General features: G+C 35.5%; 1 protein-coding gene and 1 non-coding gene across 2 annotated transcripts; both read left to right on the plus strand.

The window, feature by feature from the left end:
* The first annotated feature begins 10,585 nt into the window (after nucleotides 1–10,585).
* On the plus strand, nucleotides 10,586–19,306 carry LOC128280407 (probable polygalacturonase At1g80170). The gene is made up of 12 exons (XM_053018560.1): nucleotides 10,586–10,671; nucleotides 16,097–16,262; nucleotides 16,357–16,434; nucleotides 17,037–17,123; nucleotides 17,243–17,383; nucleotides 17,558–17,728; nucleotides 17,849–17,872; nucleotides 17,997–18,204; nucleotides 18,295–18,376; nucleotides 18,487–18,595; nucleotides 18,688–18,801; nucleotides 18,887–19,306. Exons 1-12 carry the CDS (start codon nucleotides 10,586–10,588, stop codon nucleotides 19,130–19,132), a joined length of 1,512 nt encoding a protein of 503 aa, XP_052874520.1. The 3' UTR covers nucleotides 19,133–19,306.
* Nucleotides 15,014–15,086, plus strand: TRNAA-AGC (transfer RNA alanine (anticodon AGC)). The gene has a single exon. It is a non-coding gene; the product is annotated as a tRNA-Ala (tRNA).
* Nucleotides 19,307–20,796: the final 1,490 nt, after the last annotated feature.

Consider the following 20,796-nt stretch of genomic DNA (forward strand, 5'->3'; position numbering starts at 1 on the left):
ATTTTAATTTGGGAGACTCTATTTTATTTTATTTTATTTATATTAGGATAATTAATATTAAGATAAATATTAGGATTATTTAATTTAGGATTTTATTTTAATTATCTTTATTTATCTTTAATTAAATGTATTTATCTTTTTAGAATTTAAGTTCAATTAGACTATCTCCCTAGCACTATAAATAGGGGGTGAAGTAACTCTATTTGGGGTTCATCTTTTTTGTAAACACTCTCCCCCTAAAAATCTTTTGTTCTTTCCATATTTTTTTCTTTTAATAAATTTTTTTTTCCATAATTTTATTTTCTTTTCGACCATTATCATGAGCCACTAAAACCCTTCTAGCCAAAAGTTGTCAATATTTCCCCAAAAGGGTTCTTGAGGCCTAGAATTAGATTTAGCCTTCTCGCCAAGTATTCATCGTTTCTCAGACTGGTGGCGACGCTTGTCCATGGCCCTTAAGTAAGCTTTTCAGCATATGTAAAGGCACCGCTTTGTATGTTTTGGAGGGATTGCATAGTCGGTTCGTTAACTTACTGCGTCAGAGGTTGGCGAGCCAAAGAGACAAAATGGCGTGGGATTCACCATTGAGAAGCGTTGATCTAGCATAGATTACTGGCTAGAGTCAGGTTCCCTAAAAATCGTAAGTCTAATCTTTGGAGCTGGTGGTCATAGGCGTCCTCTTCCACTATAACTTGCTTACTTGAGTCGAGAAGGATCATCCAAAAGCCAAGGATTGAGCCCAAGGTGGAATGAGACAACCGGAGGCTGGAACTTTCCCATAAGAATTTATTTTCTCTTAAAACTCTCTTTATTATTTTTATTATTTTCGTAATCATAATTTCAGTAAACTTTAAATTCTATTTTTATTTTATTTTTTGCTTCCAAAATCAATTTTTAAATTTTGTTTTTTTTTTTCTAGGAACGCAGGTTTTCTTGGGCATGATTCTGTCCAGGATTTCGAGAAACAAGCATTCGTATAATCCGGTCCCTGAGGATTCGACCCTACTTCCCCTTTACTATTTCTTTTTCGTTATTTTATAAGGAATAGGATATTTTTTGTGCTTTCAACGACGCATCAAATTTTGGCGCCGTTGCCGGTTGTTTTTCTTTGTTTTCTATGACCAGATCTGTTCCAGGCACTCTTGCGTTCGACTCAGAAATCGAAAAGACTGCGAAAGCTAATCGAAAGAAAACAAAACTAAGGAAAAACAGTCAGCGGTGGTTGGAACTCAAAGCAATCCACCGCCAGAAATTAGAATCGACGACGAAGTAGAGTCTAGGGTTAACGAAAACCTTACTCGAACGTTAGGAAGTAAAGAAGAAGAAGTCGATTCACCTGAAGAGGTCCTTGACGCTTGGTTAAGAAACCCAAATCGGTAGCGACAACGGATGGCTCAAACAATTGAGAATCGTCAAGTGCCGACAGAACAACCGCCACTATGCATCGCGTATCCTACTATGGATACTGATTTTGAATTAAAGTCAGGCTTGATTCAGCTACTGCCAACTTTCCGTGGGTTACAAAATGAAAACCCCCACAAGCATTTAAAAGAATTCCATATGGTTTGTTTGAGTATGAAACCTCAGGGGGTAACTGAGGATCAAATTAAATTGCGCGCTTTCCCTTTTTCCCTAGCAGATTCAGCTAGGGAATGGTTATTTTATTTACCTCCTAGATCCATTACAACTTGGGCTGATCTATCTCACTTATTTCTTAACAGGTTTTTCCCTGCATCACAAGCGACTGAGTTAAGAAGAGAAATCGTGGGCATAAGGCAAAAAGACGCAGAGACTCTGTACGACTATTGGGAGCGATTTAAGAAGTTATGTGCAAGTTGCCCACAACACGGTATAACGGAACAGTCTTTGTTCCAGTACTTTTATGAAGGCTTAAAACCCATGGAAATGAATATGGTAGACGCCGCTAGTGGAGGAGCATTGGTCAACATGACTCCCCAACAAGTAAGAGACTTGATCTCTACAATGGCGGTGAATTTTCAGCAATTTTGAGCTAATCCTGAACCCCCTAGAAGGGTTCACCAGTTAAATAATTCAGCCTTAGAAGATAAAATTGATAGACTTACTAATATTATGAGCTCTCTTGTTGCAGAAAAAGCCAAACCAGCCCGAGTATGTGGAATATGTGCTACCCCTGAACATATAACTGATGCATGTCCCAGTTTGAGTGATGATACGATGGCCCATTTAGATACTGAGGGAAATTTTCTTGGGCCACCACAAAAGCGATATGACCCTTAGCAAATACCTACAACCTAGGATGGAGGGATCACCCTAACTTAAGTTATGGGGCCAACCCACGATATAACCAACCATACCAGAATCGAGTTCTACAACAGCCACGAGATTCAGGTAATTCTCTAGAAACTTTGGTCAATAAATTAGCAGCTGATATGCTTAATTTTCAACAGAAAGCCGAAGCGTCTATAAGAGAATTGACCACGTCAATTGAGAAGATGAACTCTCAAGGGAAGCCGCCATCGCAAACAGAACTAAACCCGAGGCAAAATGCAAATGCAGTAACGCTAAGAAGTGGAAAGGTGTTAGAACCAATTCCTGGCAGAAATCTTGGCCAAAAAAGTGCCCGGGAAAAACCTGAAAACAATGAACAGGTACCAGCGAAACCCCCACTGCCTAAAATCCAACCTCCATTCCCAGGACGATTAAATCAGTGTCGAAAAAGTAAGGAGGACAAGGAGATCCTCGAAACATTCAGGAATGTCGAGATAAATTTACCACTGTTAGACGCCATCAGACAGATTCTGCGGTATGCCAAGTTCCTTAAAGAGCTTTGCACCAACAAACGAAAACTAACAGGTAATGAAAAGGTAAGTGTTTGTGAGAATGTTTCTGCAGTGCTACAGCAAAAAATGCCAGTTAAATGCAAAGATAGGGGTATATTCGCTATTCCATACAAAATTGGCCATTTAGGAATTAAAAAGGCTATGTGCGATTTAGGGGCCTCCATAAATTTGATGCCTTATTCTATTTATGAATCACTTAACGCGGGTTTTTTGACAAAGACAGGTGTTATTATTCAATTGGCAGACAAGTCTGTTGTGCATCCCGAAGTAGTCCTCGAGAACGTCTTGGTAAAAGTTAATAAACTTATTTTCCCTGCAGATTTCTACGTAATAAAGATGGAGGAGGACAACACTGCTGGATTTTCGGACCTCCTGTTGGGCTGACCCTTCCTTAGTACTGCTAGCACCAAGATCGATGTTCGAAGCAGCACTCTTACGATGGAGTTTGATGGGGAGATCGTGAAATTAAATGTTTACGATGCCATTAGCCATCCAAGCGAAATCTTGAGCGTAAACCGTGTCAACCTGGTTGACTCATTAGTAGACGAGACTTTTGAGTCAACTTATGAAGACAAATCTGAATATAGATATGATGATTAAGAATTTGTTAAGATATTATTGTCCTCATCAGAAACTAAACTTCTACCTTCTGTTGTACAGGCTCCAGATTTAGAATTGAAACCGCTTCCCACGCATCTCAAGTATGCATTTTTAGGAAAAGGTAATACATTACCCATTATAATTTCAAATAAACTCTCTAAACCCGAGGAGGAAGGTTTGATCCAGGTACTAAAGAGTCATAAGGAGGCGATTAGCTGGACCATTGCTGACTTGAAGGGGATAAGCCCTTTGACATGCACCCACAAGATTTACTTGGAGGAGAACACAAAACCAAGGAGAGAGGCACAAAGACGCTTAAACCCGAATATGATGGAGGTGGTGAAAAAAGAAATAATTAAGTTGCTGGATGCTGACATCATCTTCCCTATTTCTAACAGTAGATGGGTAAGTTCGGTACAAGTCGTGCCCAAGAAAACGGGCGTGACAGTAAAGAAAAATGCTGAGGGTGACTTAGTACCGGTCCGAGTGCAGAACGGGTGGCGCGTCTGCATCGATTATAGGAAGTTGAACGCTTATACTAGAAAAGATCATTTCCCTCTTCCTTTTATAGATCAAATGCTTGAACGTTTAGCTGGTAAAACTCACTTTTGTTGTCTTGATGGATATTCAGGTTGCTTCCAGATCTTCGTTGCGCCAGAAGACCAGAAAAAAACCACTTTTACATGCCCGTTCGGCACGTTTGCATACAGGAGGATGCCATTTGGACTTTGTAACGCACCAGCTACCTTCCAGAGATGCATGATGAGTATATTTTCCGAATATGTAGAAAAAATTATTGAAGTGTTTATGGATGATTTTACCGTGTATGGAAACTGTTTTACTGAATGGCTTGAAAACCTTACGATAATTTTAAACAGGTGCATAGAATTTAATCTTGTCTTGAACTATGAAAAGTGTCATTTTATGGTAGACAAAGGTTTGATTCTAGGTCATATAGTCTCATCCAAGGGAATTAAGGTTGATAAGGTCAAAATTGACATTATAAATTCTCTGTCATATCCCTCTACTATTAGAGAGATACGTTCTTTTCTTGGCCATGCAGGATTTTACAGGCGTTTTATAAAAAACTTCTCAAAAATAGCTGAACCATTGTGCGAGCTGTTGTAGAAAGACAAGAAATTTGAGTTTGACCCAAAATGCAAGGAGGCTTTTGATACACTTAAGCAAAAGTTGGTAACCGCCCCTATAGTGTAAGCACCAGACTGGAACTATCCCTTTGAAATTATGTGCGATGCAAGCGAATGCAGCGTGGGAGCCGTATTGGGACAAAAGATAGCGAAAGAGCCTCATGTCATCTGTTACACCTCAAAGACCCTAGATGCTGCACAAAGCAACTACACAACCACAGAAAAAGAACTTTTAGCTATTGTGTTTGCTCTAGATAAATTTTGATCATATTTACTGGGATCTAAGGTGATTATTTTTTCTGACCATCCAACTCTTAGGTACTTGATCGCAAAGAAGGAAGCAAAGCCAAGGCTCATTAGGTGGATTTTACTACTCCAAGAATTTGACATCGAGATTCGTGACAAAAAAGGGTGTGAAAACCTGGTGGCCGACCACTTGAATAGGATAAAAATTTCGTTTGATGATAATCCCATAAAGGATGAGTTCCCCGACAAAAGCTTATTCTCAACTGAGGCTTACTATCCGTGGTATACAGACATAGTGAATCTCTTAACCACGGGATCGTTGCCCACTGAGTTAGATCAATCTGTAAAAAACAAGCTTAGACCGAAGCTCGGAATTATATATGGGACGATCCATACTTGTGGAAACATTGCTCAGATCAGATAATATGACGATGTGTTCCAGAAACTGAGGTAACCTCTATCCTTACTTTTTGTCACACAGAAGCTTGTGGACGTCACTTTGGCCCTAAGCGGACAGCTCACAAGGTATTGGAGTGTGGGCTATATTGGCCTACAATCTTTCGCGACGCGTTTAACTTTTGTAAGTATTGCAATAAATGTCACTAGACGAAATCAAATGCCCCTATCCCTGATTAATGTATGTAAGATTTTTGATGTATGGGGCATTGATTTCATGGGCCCCTTTATTTCTTTGTTTGGAAACGTATATATACTTCTTGCGGTAGACTATGTTTCTAAGTGGATAGAAGCAAAGCCTACTCGCAATGATAATGCTACAACTGTTGTGGAGTTTCTAAAATGAACTATTTTTTCTAGGTTTGGAACACCTCGAGCTTTGATCAGTGATCGTGGTACCCACTTTTGCAACAAGGTCATGGAGGCACTATTATCAAAATATGGGGTTCATCATCGTATAGCAACAGCCTACCATCCCCAAACAAACGGCCTAGCAGAGGTTTCAAACAGGGAGATCAAGTCAATTGTGGAAAAAATGAGTCAACCCAACCGTAAGGATTGGAGTTTTCGGTTCAATGACGCGCTTTGGGCCTATCGAACGGCGTATAAGGGACCAATTGGCATGACCCCGTATCGAATTTTTTTGGAAAAGCGTGTCATCTACCAGTAGAGTTAAAGTATAAAGCTTATTGGGCTATTCGACAATGTAACATGGAGTTAGAGCCTACGGGGAAGGCAAGGAAATTGGACATTCAAGAATTGGAGGAAATTCGCAATGATGCTTATGAGAATGCTCGAATTTATAAGGACAAAACAAAGATGTTTCATGAAAAAAATATAGTTCAGAAGCATTTCTAAGTAGGACAAAGAGTTTTGCTTTATAACTCTGTATTAAAGCTATTCCCAGGTAAGCTTCGATCTCGGTGGCAAGGACCTTTTATTGTGACTGAAATATTTACGCATGGCGCAGTTGAAATAAAAAGTGAAGAATCAAGAAAGCGGTTCACAGTCAATGGTCAACGGCTGAAGCCATTTTACAAGAATTTCTAGGCCCACACGGTCGAGAAAATTCAGTTAGAACCACCATAAAACTGTTCAAGGCGTCGAGCTATCAACGTTAAACAAGCGCTTGTTGGGAGGCAACCCAATCTTTCTTTTTATTTTTATTTTTATTTATTATTTTCCTTTTTTTATTTATTATTTTTTATTTTATTTTATTTTAGTTAAATATTAATAAATTTCTCTTCTTCTATCTAGGTGAAATGGAGCGAAAATACGAAGAAAAAAAAGACAGAAAGTGTGCACCAAAACAACCTTATCCATGGTACCAAACAGTTCTATTCCAGCCTAAAATACCATATCCCTGCTGCCAAGCAGTCCTATTCTAGCCGTAGAATCCCCAAAACCTGCAGCCAAACACCTCTTTTCAGCAAATAAAACCCCTAAACCTTACTTTTTTTCCCCAAATTTCTCCATAACCGCCGACTCCTTTCTCCTCCACCACCCACCGTCGATTTCTCAGCCACTATGGTGAGAACCCGAAGCCAAACTGCCATTGCACACGTCACCCACCCCGTCTCCACCTCTTGCCGCTTCGCCATCTTCTTCTCTACTGTAATGCCAACAAAGGTAACTATATAGGGAGTTTTCTAAACTTTTTTTTCTCCACCTATTTGTTTTCCTTTTACTTTCACATCGAGGACTATGTGTTTTAAGTGGGGAGGCATTTTTCGTTATTCTTGTTATTATCCGCTATTTTTTTGTCATATTGTTGTTGTTCTTTGTTTTGTGCTCGTTTCGCCCATTTATTTTAAGAATATCCTGCCGCTTTTCATGCCCAAGATTTTACCAGGAATTGCCTACTGTTTAACCTACAAGCATGATTCTTACCTTCTAAGGAAGTTATGATTTTTCCCATAATTGATGCCATCTCCACTGTTTTATTTTTATTAGGCTAAAAATAATTGTGATTAATATGGTTAATTCTATCTTGCTTTTCGTAAAATTGATCAAGTTTAATATAAAGTGAACACTTAAAATGATTGCATGCTTAATTAACGTTCATGGCTATTAGGTGATTATTAAAACTTATTTTTGACACTTAAATTTTTTTCTTTCCCGAGTTCTCAAGAATTTTAAAATCGTTTAATTTTTAATAAATGTTTTCCATTGTTATGAGTACAGCTTAGATCGTGACTGACTGAGTAACCGGGGTAAGGTGCTTGGGTTGTCATTCTACTTCGCGTCAAAAGGTTGTGTGACGTGACAAGTAAAACTCCGCTAGCCGAGGTTATGAGTATAGCTCAAATCGTGACTGACTGAGTAACTGGGGTAAGGCGCTTGGATTGTCATTCTACTTCGCGTCAAAAGGTTGTGGGACGTGTTGGGTAAAACTCCGCTAACCGGAAATAAATAATTTTAGGAATATGTTGGGATGAGTAACCGGGGTGGGGTGCTTGGGTTGTCATCTCTCTTCGCGTCCAAATGTTTAATATATTCCTAAGTAAATAAATAATAATAAAATTTAAAAAAATCAAAAAAGGAAAAAAGAAAAAATAAGTACTGATAAAGTTACACTTCGGGGACTAAAGAAGGAAATAATTAAGGTGTCTTAGTAGGTTTGGTAATTTACCTAAATAGCATAACTCAAGTCGATCTTAATTTTTGTGTGAATTAATTGGAATACTTTTTCTGTTTTACTTAAAGCAAGCTTAGAGGTCTCTTTATTTTTCATATGCATTTTTAACTAATTTTTATGAAACTTCGGAGTGGTATTTCTTTTATGGCAGAATCTAGCTTTCACAGTCGATAGGAACCATACTTGAGGGCAAGCATGGGCTAAGTAAGGGGGAATTTGATAATACTCTAAAATGACGTGTTTTTATATATTAATCATGTGTTTATTTTGAGCTTGAGCCTACTAATTTGAGCTATTTATGTCTTTTTATCTTTTAGGGACTAAATTGGAGGTGAAAAGTAAATTCAAGGGAAAAAAGCGTCAATTTGGAGATTAAATGAGCCAATATGCAACGTGGGACAAATATGGTGCCAAAAGTGCGAACATGGAAGGCACAAGGACTTAAAAGCAAATAGAAGAGATTTTATTTTGGAAGACTCTATTTTATTTTATTTTATTTATATTAGGATAATTAATATTAAGATAAATATTAGGATTATTTAATTTTAGGATTTTATTTTAATTATCTTTATTTATCTTTAATTAAATGTATTTATCTTTTTAGAATTTAAGTTCAATTAGACTATCTTCCTAGCACTATAAATAGGGGGTGAAGTAACTCTATTTGGGGTTCATATTTTCTGTAAACACTCTCCCCCTAAAAGTCTTTTGTTCTTTCCATATTTTTTTCTTTTAATAAAATTTCTTTTTCCATAATTTTATTTTCTTTTCCACCATTATCATGAGCCACTAAAACCCTTCTAGCCAAAAGTTGTCAATATTTCCCCAAAAAGGGTTCTTGAGGCCTAGAATCCGTACTTAGCCTTCTCGCCAAGTATTCATCGTTTCTCCGCACTACGGACTGACGCTTCCGTCTATTGCCCTTAAGAAGTAAGCTTTTCAGCATATGCAAAGGTGGCCGCTTTGTATCTTTTGGAAGGATTGCATAGTCGATTCGTTAACTTACTGCATTAGAGGTTGGCGAGCCAAAGAGACAAAATGGTGTAGGATTCGCCATTGAGAAGCGTTGATCTAGCATAGATTACTGGCTAGAGTCAGGTTCCCTAAAAATCGTAAGTCTAATCTTTGGAGCTGGTGGTCGTAGGCTTCCCCTTCCACTATAACTAACTTACTTGGGTCGAGAAGGATCATCCAAAAACCAAGGATTGAGCCCAAGGGGAATGAGACAACCGGAGGCTGGAACTTTCCCATAAGAATTTATTTTCTCTTAAAACTCTCTTTATTATTTTTATTATTTTCGTAATCATAATTTCAGTAAACTTTAAATTCTGTTTTTATTTTATTTTTCGCTTCCAAAATCAATTCTTAAATTCTGTTTTTTTTTATTTTTTCCAGGAACACAGGTTTTCTTGGGCACGATTCTGCACAAGATTTTGAGAAACAAGCATTCGCATAATCCAGTCCCTAAGGATTCGATCCTACTTCTCATTTACTATTTCTTTTTTGTTATTTTACAGGGAATAGGATATTTTTTATGCTCTCAACGACGCATCACATTTCCCTTTGCTTGCACTGTCTTTCATCTCTTGCTTCATTTCTTTGTTTTACAAGAGCTTTTATTAATTGTTTTCTATTTGAGTTTGATGTGTTCAACTTAGGTTTTTGTCGATTTTATTTCCACTGAGGGTTTCTTTTTCACGTTAAAGGAGAGCATGTTTTGAGAATTTATGAGATTTTGCAAATAAATCTCTTTCCTTGGCTTACTGTCTTTCCTGATGGTGAATAGCCGCTCTTTGATTTGATAGAGGAAGTGACATCTAAGGGGAAATAAGAGATGGCATCGAAAAGGAGAAGGCAAAGGGACTAAGAAAGAGTGTCTCGAGAAGGGGCTTTGAGGGACGACTGATTGACCTTCGACGCAGGAAGCATCGAATTGCATTAGTGGGATAGCTTACTTAAATACTCCCCCAAGCCAGGAAAGCTAGTGCTCGTGACCATCAACTCCTAACCCCCATCAACAAACCATTTAATCCTTTATAATACCAAGACCCTCAAACCTCATGGCTATAGAAAATGATTCAGAAAATGGCCAAATACCGACCAGCATGACTGTAACAGCCAACCCATTTAAGAGATCTGAGTGGTGAAACCCATTTGAGAGATTTGAGCTGTCACACTCAGTTTCCATTGAAATCTGAAAATTTCATACCTTTAGGGGTTAAATTAAAAGAGGCCATAAACTGGTGATCTTTACTAGAAAATTTGAGAAATATAGAGGCTATTTTGAACATAGTTGAACTTCAAATCTAGTTTGGTTAAAATTAGAACCATATGGTTCCTTAATAGGGGACAAAATAATTAAGGATGAATGGTTGTTATACGATGAAAAGCCGCATATGAAGGGCTATAAATAGCTGGTTAGTGACTTCCTGGAAAACTTATTCTCCAATCTGTTTCATTTCATTTCCTTTATTTTCCTTCTTGGTTACTCCGAAGGAAAGATGGCCATGGAAACTCTGCATGGAGTAGTGATCGAGTAAGCTGCTAATGTTCTAAGTCCTTTAGTGTATGTAAGATTTAAGAACCAATGTTATAAAGGCTTCCAAAAACCATTTTAAGGATTCTGCATGTTTCTAGAAAATTGAGTTTTAAACTGAGATTACTGAGCTTAACTCATGAATTGGTTGTCTTGCTTAGCTGCCAAGAGAATGGAAGCTCTGACGTCCAAAAGAGCTAAGCAGACAAGGCGAAGAAGCATCAGGTGAGTTTTTGCACTCAACCTTTGAAAAGCTAAGTATGTAGTAAGATTGCATGGTCTACAAGTGTCCGCCATGTTAGTTTAATAAGCATGAATTAACTATAATTTCAAGGTAGTTCATTTAAGAAATGCATACACTACATGATTGTTGAAGTATCACATGAATGAAAAATACTGACGGGTTAGATGAAGGTAGGAATGAGAAAGAGGATAAATTTGTTAGATACCGCCATATGGTGTTGCTGTGTGCACCTGTGACGTGTGAAGCTCTGGGCCTTACGGAGGGAACGCTGCAGTGTTCAAGCATCAAGGTATAGGATGGTGAAATAGAAGAATGGATGGAATGAAATGGAAGAATAGAGATCATAGCTAGACCATGGGACCGATTAGAGGCTATACACTAGGAGTGAGTAAGACCATAGCTGAAAGATACTATGTCATAATGATGATAATAAGTAAGACCATAGCTGAAAGATGCTACGATATCATGATAAAAATGAGTAAAACAATAGTTGAAAGACACTATGGCATAATGATAAGGGTGAGTAAGACTGTGGCTAAAAGACACTATGGCATCATGGTAAATAAGACTAAGACCATAGCTGAAAGACACTATGACATCCTTTGATAGTCCGTCGGGATGATAAAAACAGGATAGTCCGATAGGATGTTAAACACGTGATAGTCTGTTAGGACACTAATTACGGGATGGTCCGCTGAGACGGTAAGCATAGGGTAGATTGTGTAAGTCCATTGTTGAAAGATGCTATGGAATCGTGGATAGCTTGCTAGGACGATAAACACAGGGATACTGAACCGAATGAAAATAGTAAATGTAACACCCAAATACCAACAACAGACCAAGGCGTTACATAGAAAGTAAATGTAAGCTTTGTCCGATCTTAATTAATTTTCCACATATAACAAATTGAATTGAGGAGTTAACTCAGAAAAATTTTAAAACATGAGTAATCAAACAGATATACACCATAATATAAATCATAAATTCTTTCATTGGAAATGTCATAAAAATCAACAAACTTATATAAAACTCACGGTAAGTTCTATCCTTTACAAAAATTTTAAATTCAACACTGGCAGTAAAATAACGTCTAAAAATAATTTGGCGTATACAATTAGAAAATATTTCATAAACCATAATTCGTTAAGGCTTTAACCAATCCTTCAAGGGTAACATTCTTATAAAAACTACGTTTTAGTAAAGAAGTAATCTATTACAAATTTTTAGTTACAAAATAGAACTATATGTCACCGTAAAATAACATACACTTGTTACAAAATAAATACAAGAGAAGCTCACAGCAGAAGCCGCTCTTTCTGGCAGAGTCCCTTCAACAAACTTTACGATGAAGCACCTCTTGGAAAAAGGAAAAGAAAGGGAGTAAGTTCAAAAGAACTTAATGAGTTCCAAAAATAGAAATACTCAACCTTTTCCCGACAAGTTATAAGAGTAGGTAATACTACAATTGTACATAAACATATACATAAACTAATAAATTAAACTCCACACGCAGAGACATTTGGGCATATACTCTGATACCAATGGCGGATACCTATCCATGGCGAATACCTATCCATGGCGAATAGTTTTTCTAAACGGACTCTAATACTGGCGAATACCATTCTTCCTTACATCCATAGAGATCATTAGCCTTAACAAAACCGAATCCTTCCACGGAACACAAAATTTACTAATACTTACCATTACGTCTCATAAAATTTATCAGACTGATTTATACATACCTTCAGAACTCACTTTCATTAAGGCAGATTCTACATGCCAAACAAAAAAACTTAGCGAATACATTACGTACTCGACACAATCAACGGATGAAGATTTATCACTTAACATATAAAGATATCAAACGTACCTAATCAACTTTTTTTTCTTGACTGCAGACATACATAACATGTAAAAACTCCCGAAATTCACATTTTCATAGCTTTTTCTCGACCTTCCTTATACTAGCTTCGGATCTCATTTTCACACATTAAACTAAATATCACAATCATTGTTGTTTCGAACACTTGCATGTTCCCATGAGTTCAGGACTTTTTGCCATGGTTAACAACTAACATGTCCTACCGAGGCAACACCCATATCGTCAGGCTATTTAGCAACTAACATGCCCTACTAGAAACCCAACACTCATGCTAATCTGGTTAGCAGCTAGCATGTCCTACCAGTGGTTCATCATATCTTCCATTTTGGTTAGCAACTAACATGCCTTTCCAGAGGCCCATCTCATCTAGATATCGAGTTTGTACTTCAAGAAAGTTGTGTCTGTTTCTTGTCACATATATGCACATGTAGATGATTACATACAGAAGCTTACCACATTCCAAGGGATAGTTTTATTTGAATTCTTAGCTTGCAACTATGATAACCAGAACTTAACAATATGTAAAGATTTAGAGAAAATTCATAAACAACTAACACTGGTTGGAATGCTCAGAAAAAACTTCAAAGCAGTTGGTTTCACCAAGTCCTTCACTATACTCTACAACCTTTTTCTAATATTCAAACACTTGCTAGTTCCTCTCCAACGAAGAATTCTTTCTTAAACAGGTTATCAGAGCAAAAGGAAAGGAAAGAAGAACCCCATTTTACAAAAGTCTCAACGATATTTATAGCTCACAGCTTTCACAATAACTTACATGTGGCTAACATACAAAGCTAACTCACCACCTTAATATGGCTAACATAATTATTTCCAGGTATTTCTTACATTAAAGTCTATTACACTTTAGTTAATTTCTAACTAGATCTTAACAAAACTTAACTAAAACTGAACAGTAAACACACATGTTCAAACAGAAAACAGTAGGGTGCACAATCCTACAATCCACTATTGGAAGATACTAGTAGAAGGATCTGTCACACAAAACTTACCAAGAGAGTTTGTCGATTGGTGAGTTCTCCCAATGACCACGCCAAGACATAAAAACCCATAACCTACTACGCCAAAAGACAAATCCTTCAGCCAAAGCATCACAGACTTACTTGATTAACCAAACATTCCATTAATCATGGCGTGAAAATCAACACAAATACAATACTTGGCAAATAAGGTGAAAATCGGCCTTAGCTAGGCTTAAACTTAACCAACTATCCTCCTACGCAAAACATCAACTAAGACTACATCGAACATGGTGTTACAGTTAGACTATGGCAACTAATAGAGTTTGTCAGGACATTAAACATGAGAGGTGTATATTGTGCAAGACCATGGATCAATTATGGCAGCATAAAGAGTTTGCTGGGATGATAAATGAGTGAAAAATTGAAATAAAAATCGCTGGAATTAACATTTTCTTCATTTTTTTTTCTTTTACCTTTATACACTTTAAGGAGTAAGTTATTTGAATGCATGAGGTGGATATTGCTATCCAGCTAGAAAATAACAAAAAATAACTGGAATGGCAGGTAAGATTTTCGTTTGCAATTTTAATAGGAGCGATCAAAATGAACAAATTTCATAATACGCGTGCCCATTTTGTCAACTTTTTTTGTGCTTAAAATAAATATTTTTGAAAGTTGAGTGACTATTTGTCTAGTTTACCCTAGAATCTATACTACTTTATATAAATTTCTTAAAAATGAATTTTTTGTGCCTTCCTTACATGACAATTGTCCTTTTTCTTTTGTCTCTTTTTTTTTTTTTTTTTTACAGGAGAAGATGATGGTTAAATTTCAATTTTAATCTCTCTACTTTTGTGAGATTATATAAGAAAGGTTAAATTCAATTTTGATCTTTATATTTCGCTCAAATTTAAAATTTTATCTCTATGCTTTAATTTTGACATAATTTGCTACCTCAATTCTTATAATGTCATTAGTTACTCTAAATACTTTATTTTGAGTAAAATGTTTATATGAGTTTTTAAGAAATTCTAGCACCGTTAAAATTCTCTATTAATTAAATTTAGGTCTATTATAGTGTCATATTTTTGTAACATAGATATTAAATGAGTAATTTTATTTAATTTAAAAATATCACACCAGAAAATTTAACGAAAAAATTATAAGATATTAACAAAGGGACGTAAATTTTAAATTCAAAAAGTAAAAAGATAAACTCTTGAAAAGAAATATATAAAGATTAAAATTTAAAATACAAAGAGTACAAAAACTTCTTAATAGTTAACTCAACGCGAACCTCCGATAAACCCTAAAAACCATACTAGTGTAATATAATGTAACAAATTAAGGAAAGTTAAGAATTTGAAGGGAGGAAAGCGATTTCTGGGCTAAAAAGGATAAAACTTGAGGTAATTTCTTTTTTAAGTAATGTAGTATAAAAGTGAAAACAGAACCAGCAAAGGGGATGTAGCTCAGATGGTAGAGCGCTCGCTTAGCATGCGAGAGGTACGGGGATCGATACCCCGCATCTCCAACTTTTGTTTCCTACAGCTTTTAAAACATGTTTCTATTCCCCATTTGCACTGGTGATGAAATTTTAAAGTGAAATTAGATACAGATGGAATCACGTAGCAGAATTCCTATGAAACACACCTGTGCTAAATCAACTGTTTATGACGATCACCGACGCTTTATCAGCTACCCAATTAATGGAATTTTGCTGTTACAAACTCTGTGCTTGCCATAACAGAGTACACCTTTTCTTTGCATTCCATTGTTGGGTCCTGATGGAGATAATAAGTGGATATTTCACCTCACCTTTGCTGGTTTGGTCTTCGACTCTTGAGTTTGCTACTTACATTCATATTCAAATTGTCATTCACTATCATATATATGCCTTGAACAACTTTAAAATTACAACCTGTCAAGTTCCGGTTTTACTTGCTTTTCTCAACAAACATCTTTCTTGTTCATTAAATTGATAGATATGGCTTTGCCAAGCTATGCCTATGAATAAAGAATAAAATAAAATTGATAGAGATCTTCCAGGAATTAAACACTTCCAGGAAAAAATGAACTTTCCTGTAAATTTTTGAGCAATGAGGACCGAGGAGAATAAGTTCGTGGAAGAATACTGGTGACGGAGAGCCAAAGATTAGACAATGACCGGTGACGATGAAGCTAATAGTCGGTGACGGAGAATAGATCATGAGTAGTCTAAAAGTTGAGGATTCTTCGAGATGTTTTCAAAAGGAGAACATGATAGTGGTGAAAGTGTTAGTGGATAAAATAGAGATGATAGGTGATGGTGGACGATTTTGATAATTATCCCATGTTATGCGTTTATAGATTTTGATTATAGATTTTTTTTTGTTACTGCCCATTCGACTTATGTTAAAAGAAATAAAGAAGTAAGGAAAATAAAGGAGGTTAACTTAGCGTAATTGTTTGAATGTGATAATTTAACTTAGCGTCAACCGTTAAACAGAAGTGACCATTAGGGTAGTTTGCCCGTAATCTTTATTACTTTGGAGAATAATACAGAATCGGATGGATCTGGGCTTTGGTGAAGGAGACAAAAGGGTCTGATACGGAGGTAGGCGGAAGTGATAATGGGGCTGAAATGATAAATTCATTAGAGGGAAAACTAGGGCAGGAGAAAGTAAAGAGCGAAGGGTCATCGAAGAAAATGCAAAAGGAGAGGCTGAGGGTGGTGGAGTTGAATCAAACAAGATTGAACAAGAAAAATCATATTCATATAGCTATCATTTTTTCTTCACAAACATCACAATACCTATCTCTAGTTTACTGCATTCATTTTCGAATTTGGATTGGTTTCAGATGATGGGTTTTATTATTGTGATGTTTGTGAGGCACGGAAGGTACTGATATGAAGCGAACGGGAATGACAAGGACGAGGACTCCACTTCTGGAAATACAGCCACGGCCTGGTGCGTGCTTCTTTATTATCTTTGCGAAATTGTTTTTGATATCTTTTTACTGGTGGTTTTATCAATGCTTGGGGGGATTTTATCATTAGTGATTAGGGTTGATAGGATTGAATTAGCTGTTTATGTGAGGGGGAGTTCCGGAATTTAGCTTAAATGGTGGCATAATGAAACTGCTATGGAGTTTTATCTTTACATGGATGGATGGATTTAACTCATGATTCCTACTTCTACTGAACTTCTTTCTTTTACTCTTTTATTTCACTTTTAATTACTTCAATAATAAAAATTCATATTTATATGTAGTTGTATAGTTGCAGTATGAAAAGGACTAATTCTATCATAAGTATTCTAACTCTTAACAACTCCTTTTCATTGTTGAATTATGAAAACAATGTACTATATCAATACATACCCTCTATACGTATGTATCTTCTCTTCCATATACGCATCAAATCAGTACTATGGCAACTTCTAAAATCTTGTTGTTACTTCTTTTGATCCAATGCATTGTATTCACTGGCTCTTCTCGTCAGTTGAAGAACACCAACATAAATATCGACAATACATTTAATGTGATTAACTTTGGAGCTATTGGAGATGGACAGAAAGATGATTCTAAGGTTTTCTTTTCATTCTCTCTGCTCTCTGTGCTGCTAATTTTAACAAGACATTGTTTAGGATTGATGTTGCATGCCTACTGATAATATATGCTTGGTCTAATGGTGTGTATGTATTTTAGATGTTTAAGCATGCCTGGGATGCTGCTTGTGATACTTCAGCTCCATCACCAACCTTTCTTGTACCTCAAGGGAAGACGTATCTGCTGCAACCTTTAACTTTCAATGGCAAACATTGCAACTCTAATAACATTACGTTGCAGGTATTTCTTTCTCTAATTTCGATTGTAAATTTATTTACATATATATTTAGTGATAGTGCTAGCAGTGTATAAAACCAAGGATACATAATACGAGGCCTATGTCTTTTGTGTTAGTTAGAAACTGCTTCCTTTACATTTGTTTTGTGAAAACTTTGCATATAAATTGGGGTGCAGATTGATGGGAGAATCATAGCCCCAACCAAACCTTCTGCATGGGACTGTGAAACAAATTGTAACCATTGGATTGGCTTTGAAAATTTCGATGGTCTGCACATTCAAGGATCTGGTACCATCAATGGCCAGGGAGATAAATGGTGGAAACTTTCTTGCAAAGATAACGAAAAGGTAATTGTTTATATTCTATTATAAGCCCATAAGATTTCTACCTATGTATATAATATTTTCTGGTTAAACTTTCTTGTTGGGTTTTACTGATGTATACATGTTCATTGCTCTTTGAAACAGTCCTGTCAACATCGGAAACCAACGGTATGTGTTCGAATTTCATGTTTTTGCATTTATGAAGATACTAAGTTTTTTGGTATGGCAGAAAAACATTGACATAAATTGTGTATACTGTAATTGTATGAGAATTATGTGGCTTTTGTTTTAGGGTTTTATGATAGGACACTCCAAGAATGTAGATATCAAAGGTTTAACCTTTGAAGACAGTCCACAAATGCACATTGCATTCGAAAGCTCTACTTTGATTCATGCCACTGAACTTACAATCAGAGCTCCGGGACACAGTCCCAACACTGACGGAATTCACATCCAACGTTCCACCAATGTCTCTATAGATAATTCAACCATTCAAACCGGTTTGTTTGTTTGTTTGCTTGTTTTATTTCATTATACATACATCTTTATGTACATTCTAATATCCTATACATATTTGATTATTAATTCAGGTGATGATTGCATATCAATTGGCAATGAATCTAAATACATTAACATTAGTAACATCAAATGCGGTCCAGGTCATGGAATAAGGTACGTACTTTTTCTTTTTTTAATTTGTTTTCATACTTTATTGCAATGATCTGTCTTCTTGCTTCATGAAGTTAAGTCTCTATCTGTTAATATTTGATTGTCATGTGAAGCATTGGGAGCCTTGGAATTATGGGAAAAACTGAGGATGTTGAATTTGTTCATGTAAGAAATGTTACATTCCATGGAACAACTAATGGAGTTAGAATCAAAACTTGGCAGGTATATATCACTACTCTAATTCATTTTTTTTTTAATTATATTAATAAAACTGTTACGTAACTTATAAATTATTGTCGTTGTTGTGTGCTTAGGGAGGACACGGTCATGCGAGGAACATTAAATTTGAAGATATAACTTCCCATTCTTCGACTCGACCTATTATTATCGATCAGTATTATTGCCCTCATAAACAATGCAAGAACCAAGTAAGCGATTAATTATTAGATTTCATTTTTATATTTGAAACAATGTAGCATTCTTAATTTTAATTACTATATATATATATTGCAGACATCAGCTGTGGAGATTAGCAATATAGCTTATGAAAATATCAACGGGACATCACATAAAAAAATAGCAGTGCAGCTTTCATGCAGTGAGTCCATTCCTTGCAAAAATATCACAATGAAAGACATTAACTTGATATACGAGAAGCATAAAGACAAAACGTCATCGTATTGTCTTAATGCTCGTGGCTTGAGAAACGGAAGGGTCCATCCAAGTATATCTTGTTTACAACAAGAAGATAATTTTTAGGCTTTTTTTCTTTTTTTAATTAGTTCATAGTATATTGTTTATAACATGATAATTATTTTTAGGTTTTTTTAATTAGTAAATAGTATTCTTTAGGTTTAGGTTTAATGAATTATCTATTAAATATCACATTTAATAAAAATTATTATAGACAAAGTTTTCACTAATTTTCCATATTTCAATTACAGACTTTATAATTTCTATTTTTTTTTGTAAAAAGCCCTTTTTTAAATTCCTTTCTTATTTTTAAAATTATTTCCAAAATATTTTATTACGTATTAAATAAAAATGGAATTATTTTCGATTCGTTTGTGTAGTTATTTTAGTCCAATGTATAGAATAATAAATCATAATTTTTTAATCCATGATTGTTTCTAGAAAATTTTAAACTCCCGAAAGACTTACACTAGAATTGATAAAAAAAAAACTTGTCGAAACTATTTTTTTGAAAAAAACGAGGATCGACTTTATATTTTGAAAAGAAAACGAAAATTGGGAGTCGCCACCAATCTTTTTTGTTTAGGTGTGATCGGATCACCAAGAAGTTTGGTCATTTTAATAAAACATTTTGGTTTACTAAAAAAATGATTTTGGTCTACGAAATTTGAGAAAACGGGTTTGGGAGTCGGTTACGTGCGAGGAAGGATTAGCAAAATATCTCATTTTAATAAAACATTTTGGTTACGTTCGAAATTTAATTAATGTCTTAATGTCGAAAATTGAAAAGATTTAAAATAAATTTTGAGATACGATCCCTTTTTATGAATGTTTGGATAACTTGAAGTGGATATCAAGGTTCTCTTTTTTTCGAAGAAGTAAAATATCTCATCCAACACGTAGGACACGACATTTCAAACCTTCGATACCCAAAATCATCTCATGATTTTCAAAACTCATGCATTGAAATTTTTTAAAAGGATATTCGGTTGTTTGGTCAAACGGTAAATCGAAACCCAGTACGTAGGGCATGTTTTCTCGGATTCCCAAACGTTGAACATTGCCGTGTTTTAGAATTTAGAAAACATGAGTGAAATTCTAAAGGAATATTCGATTATTTGAACAAACGGGAAATTGCAACCCAGCACGATAGGGCACGATTTCCTGAATTTCTAAACTTCGAACGTTACCTTCGTTTTAATGAATTTTTAAAACCTGTGTGAAATTCCAAAGGAATATTCGATCATTTTGAACAAACGAGAAATTGCAACCCAGCACGATAGGGCACGATTCCTCGAATTTCTAAACATCAAACATCACTTTTGTTTTATAAAGTCAACCCAAAATACATTAATTTGACTTGGAATGAAATAGAATCATGAATTTCGGATCAATAAATTAAAAATTACAATGCGACAATTACGAATAAAAGGCGAAATTACAAACATGGAACAATATATATGGATAAAACACTATACAAATGAGTGACAATAGTATGAAAATAAGTGAACGAATTATAGCACACACAATGACAATAATCACTCAAAATACATTACTTAAATATTAATAAATAAAGTGAAATGTAATGAATAAAACGAACAATCAAAAATAAGCAATAAGACGATTCTAGACGAATAATTTGTAGAAAAAAACAAGCTTGAAATAGACACTATGGAAAATAATTTAAAGTAAATGATATCAATCAATTTAAAATCATTAATATACAAGAT

The sequence above is a fragment of the Gossypium arboreum genome, chromosome 9 (genome assembly GCF_025698485.1).
Source record: "Gossypium arboreum isolate Shixiya-1 chromosome 9, ASM2569848v2, whole genome shotgun sequence".
Classification (NCBI taxonomy): domain Eukaryota; kingdom Viridiplantae; phylum Streptophyta; class Magnoliopsida; order Malvales; family Malvaceae; genus Gossypium; species Gossypium arboreum.

Bases quoted from the DNA above. Each gene is read 5' to 3' on its own strand.
- LOC128280407 (XM_053018560.1), top strand. From the start codon at position 10,586: ATGAATTGGTTGTCTTGCTTAGCTGCCAAGAGAATGGAAGCTCTGACG. The intron at 10,672-16,096 runs GTGAGTTTTTGC...AGAATAATACAG, and splicing joins ACAAGGCGAAGAAGCATCAG to AATCGGATGGATCTGGGCTT. The intron at 18,596-18,687 runs GTATATATCACT...TTGTGTGCTTAG, and splicing joins TTAGAATCAAAACTTGGCAG to GGAGGACACGGTCATGCGAG.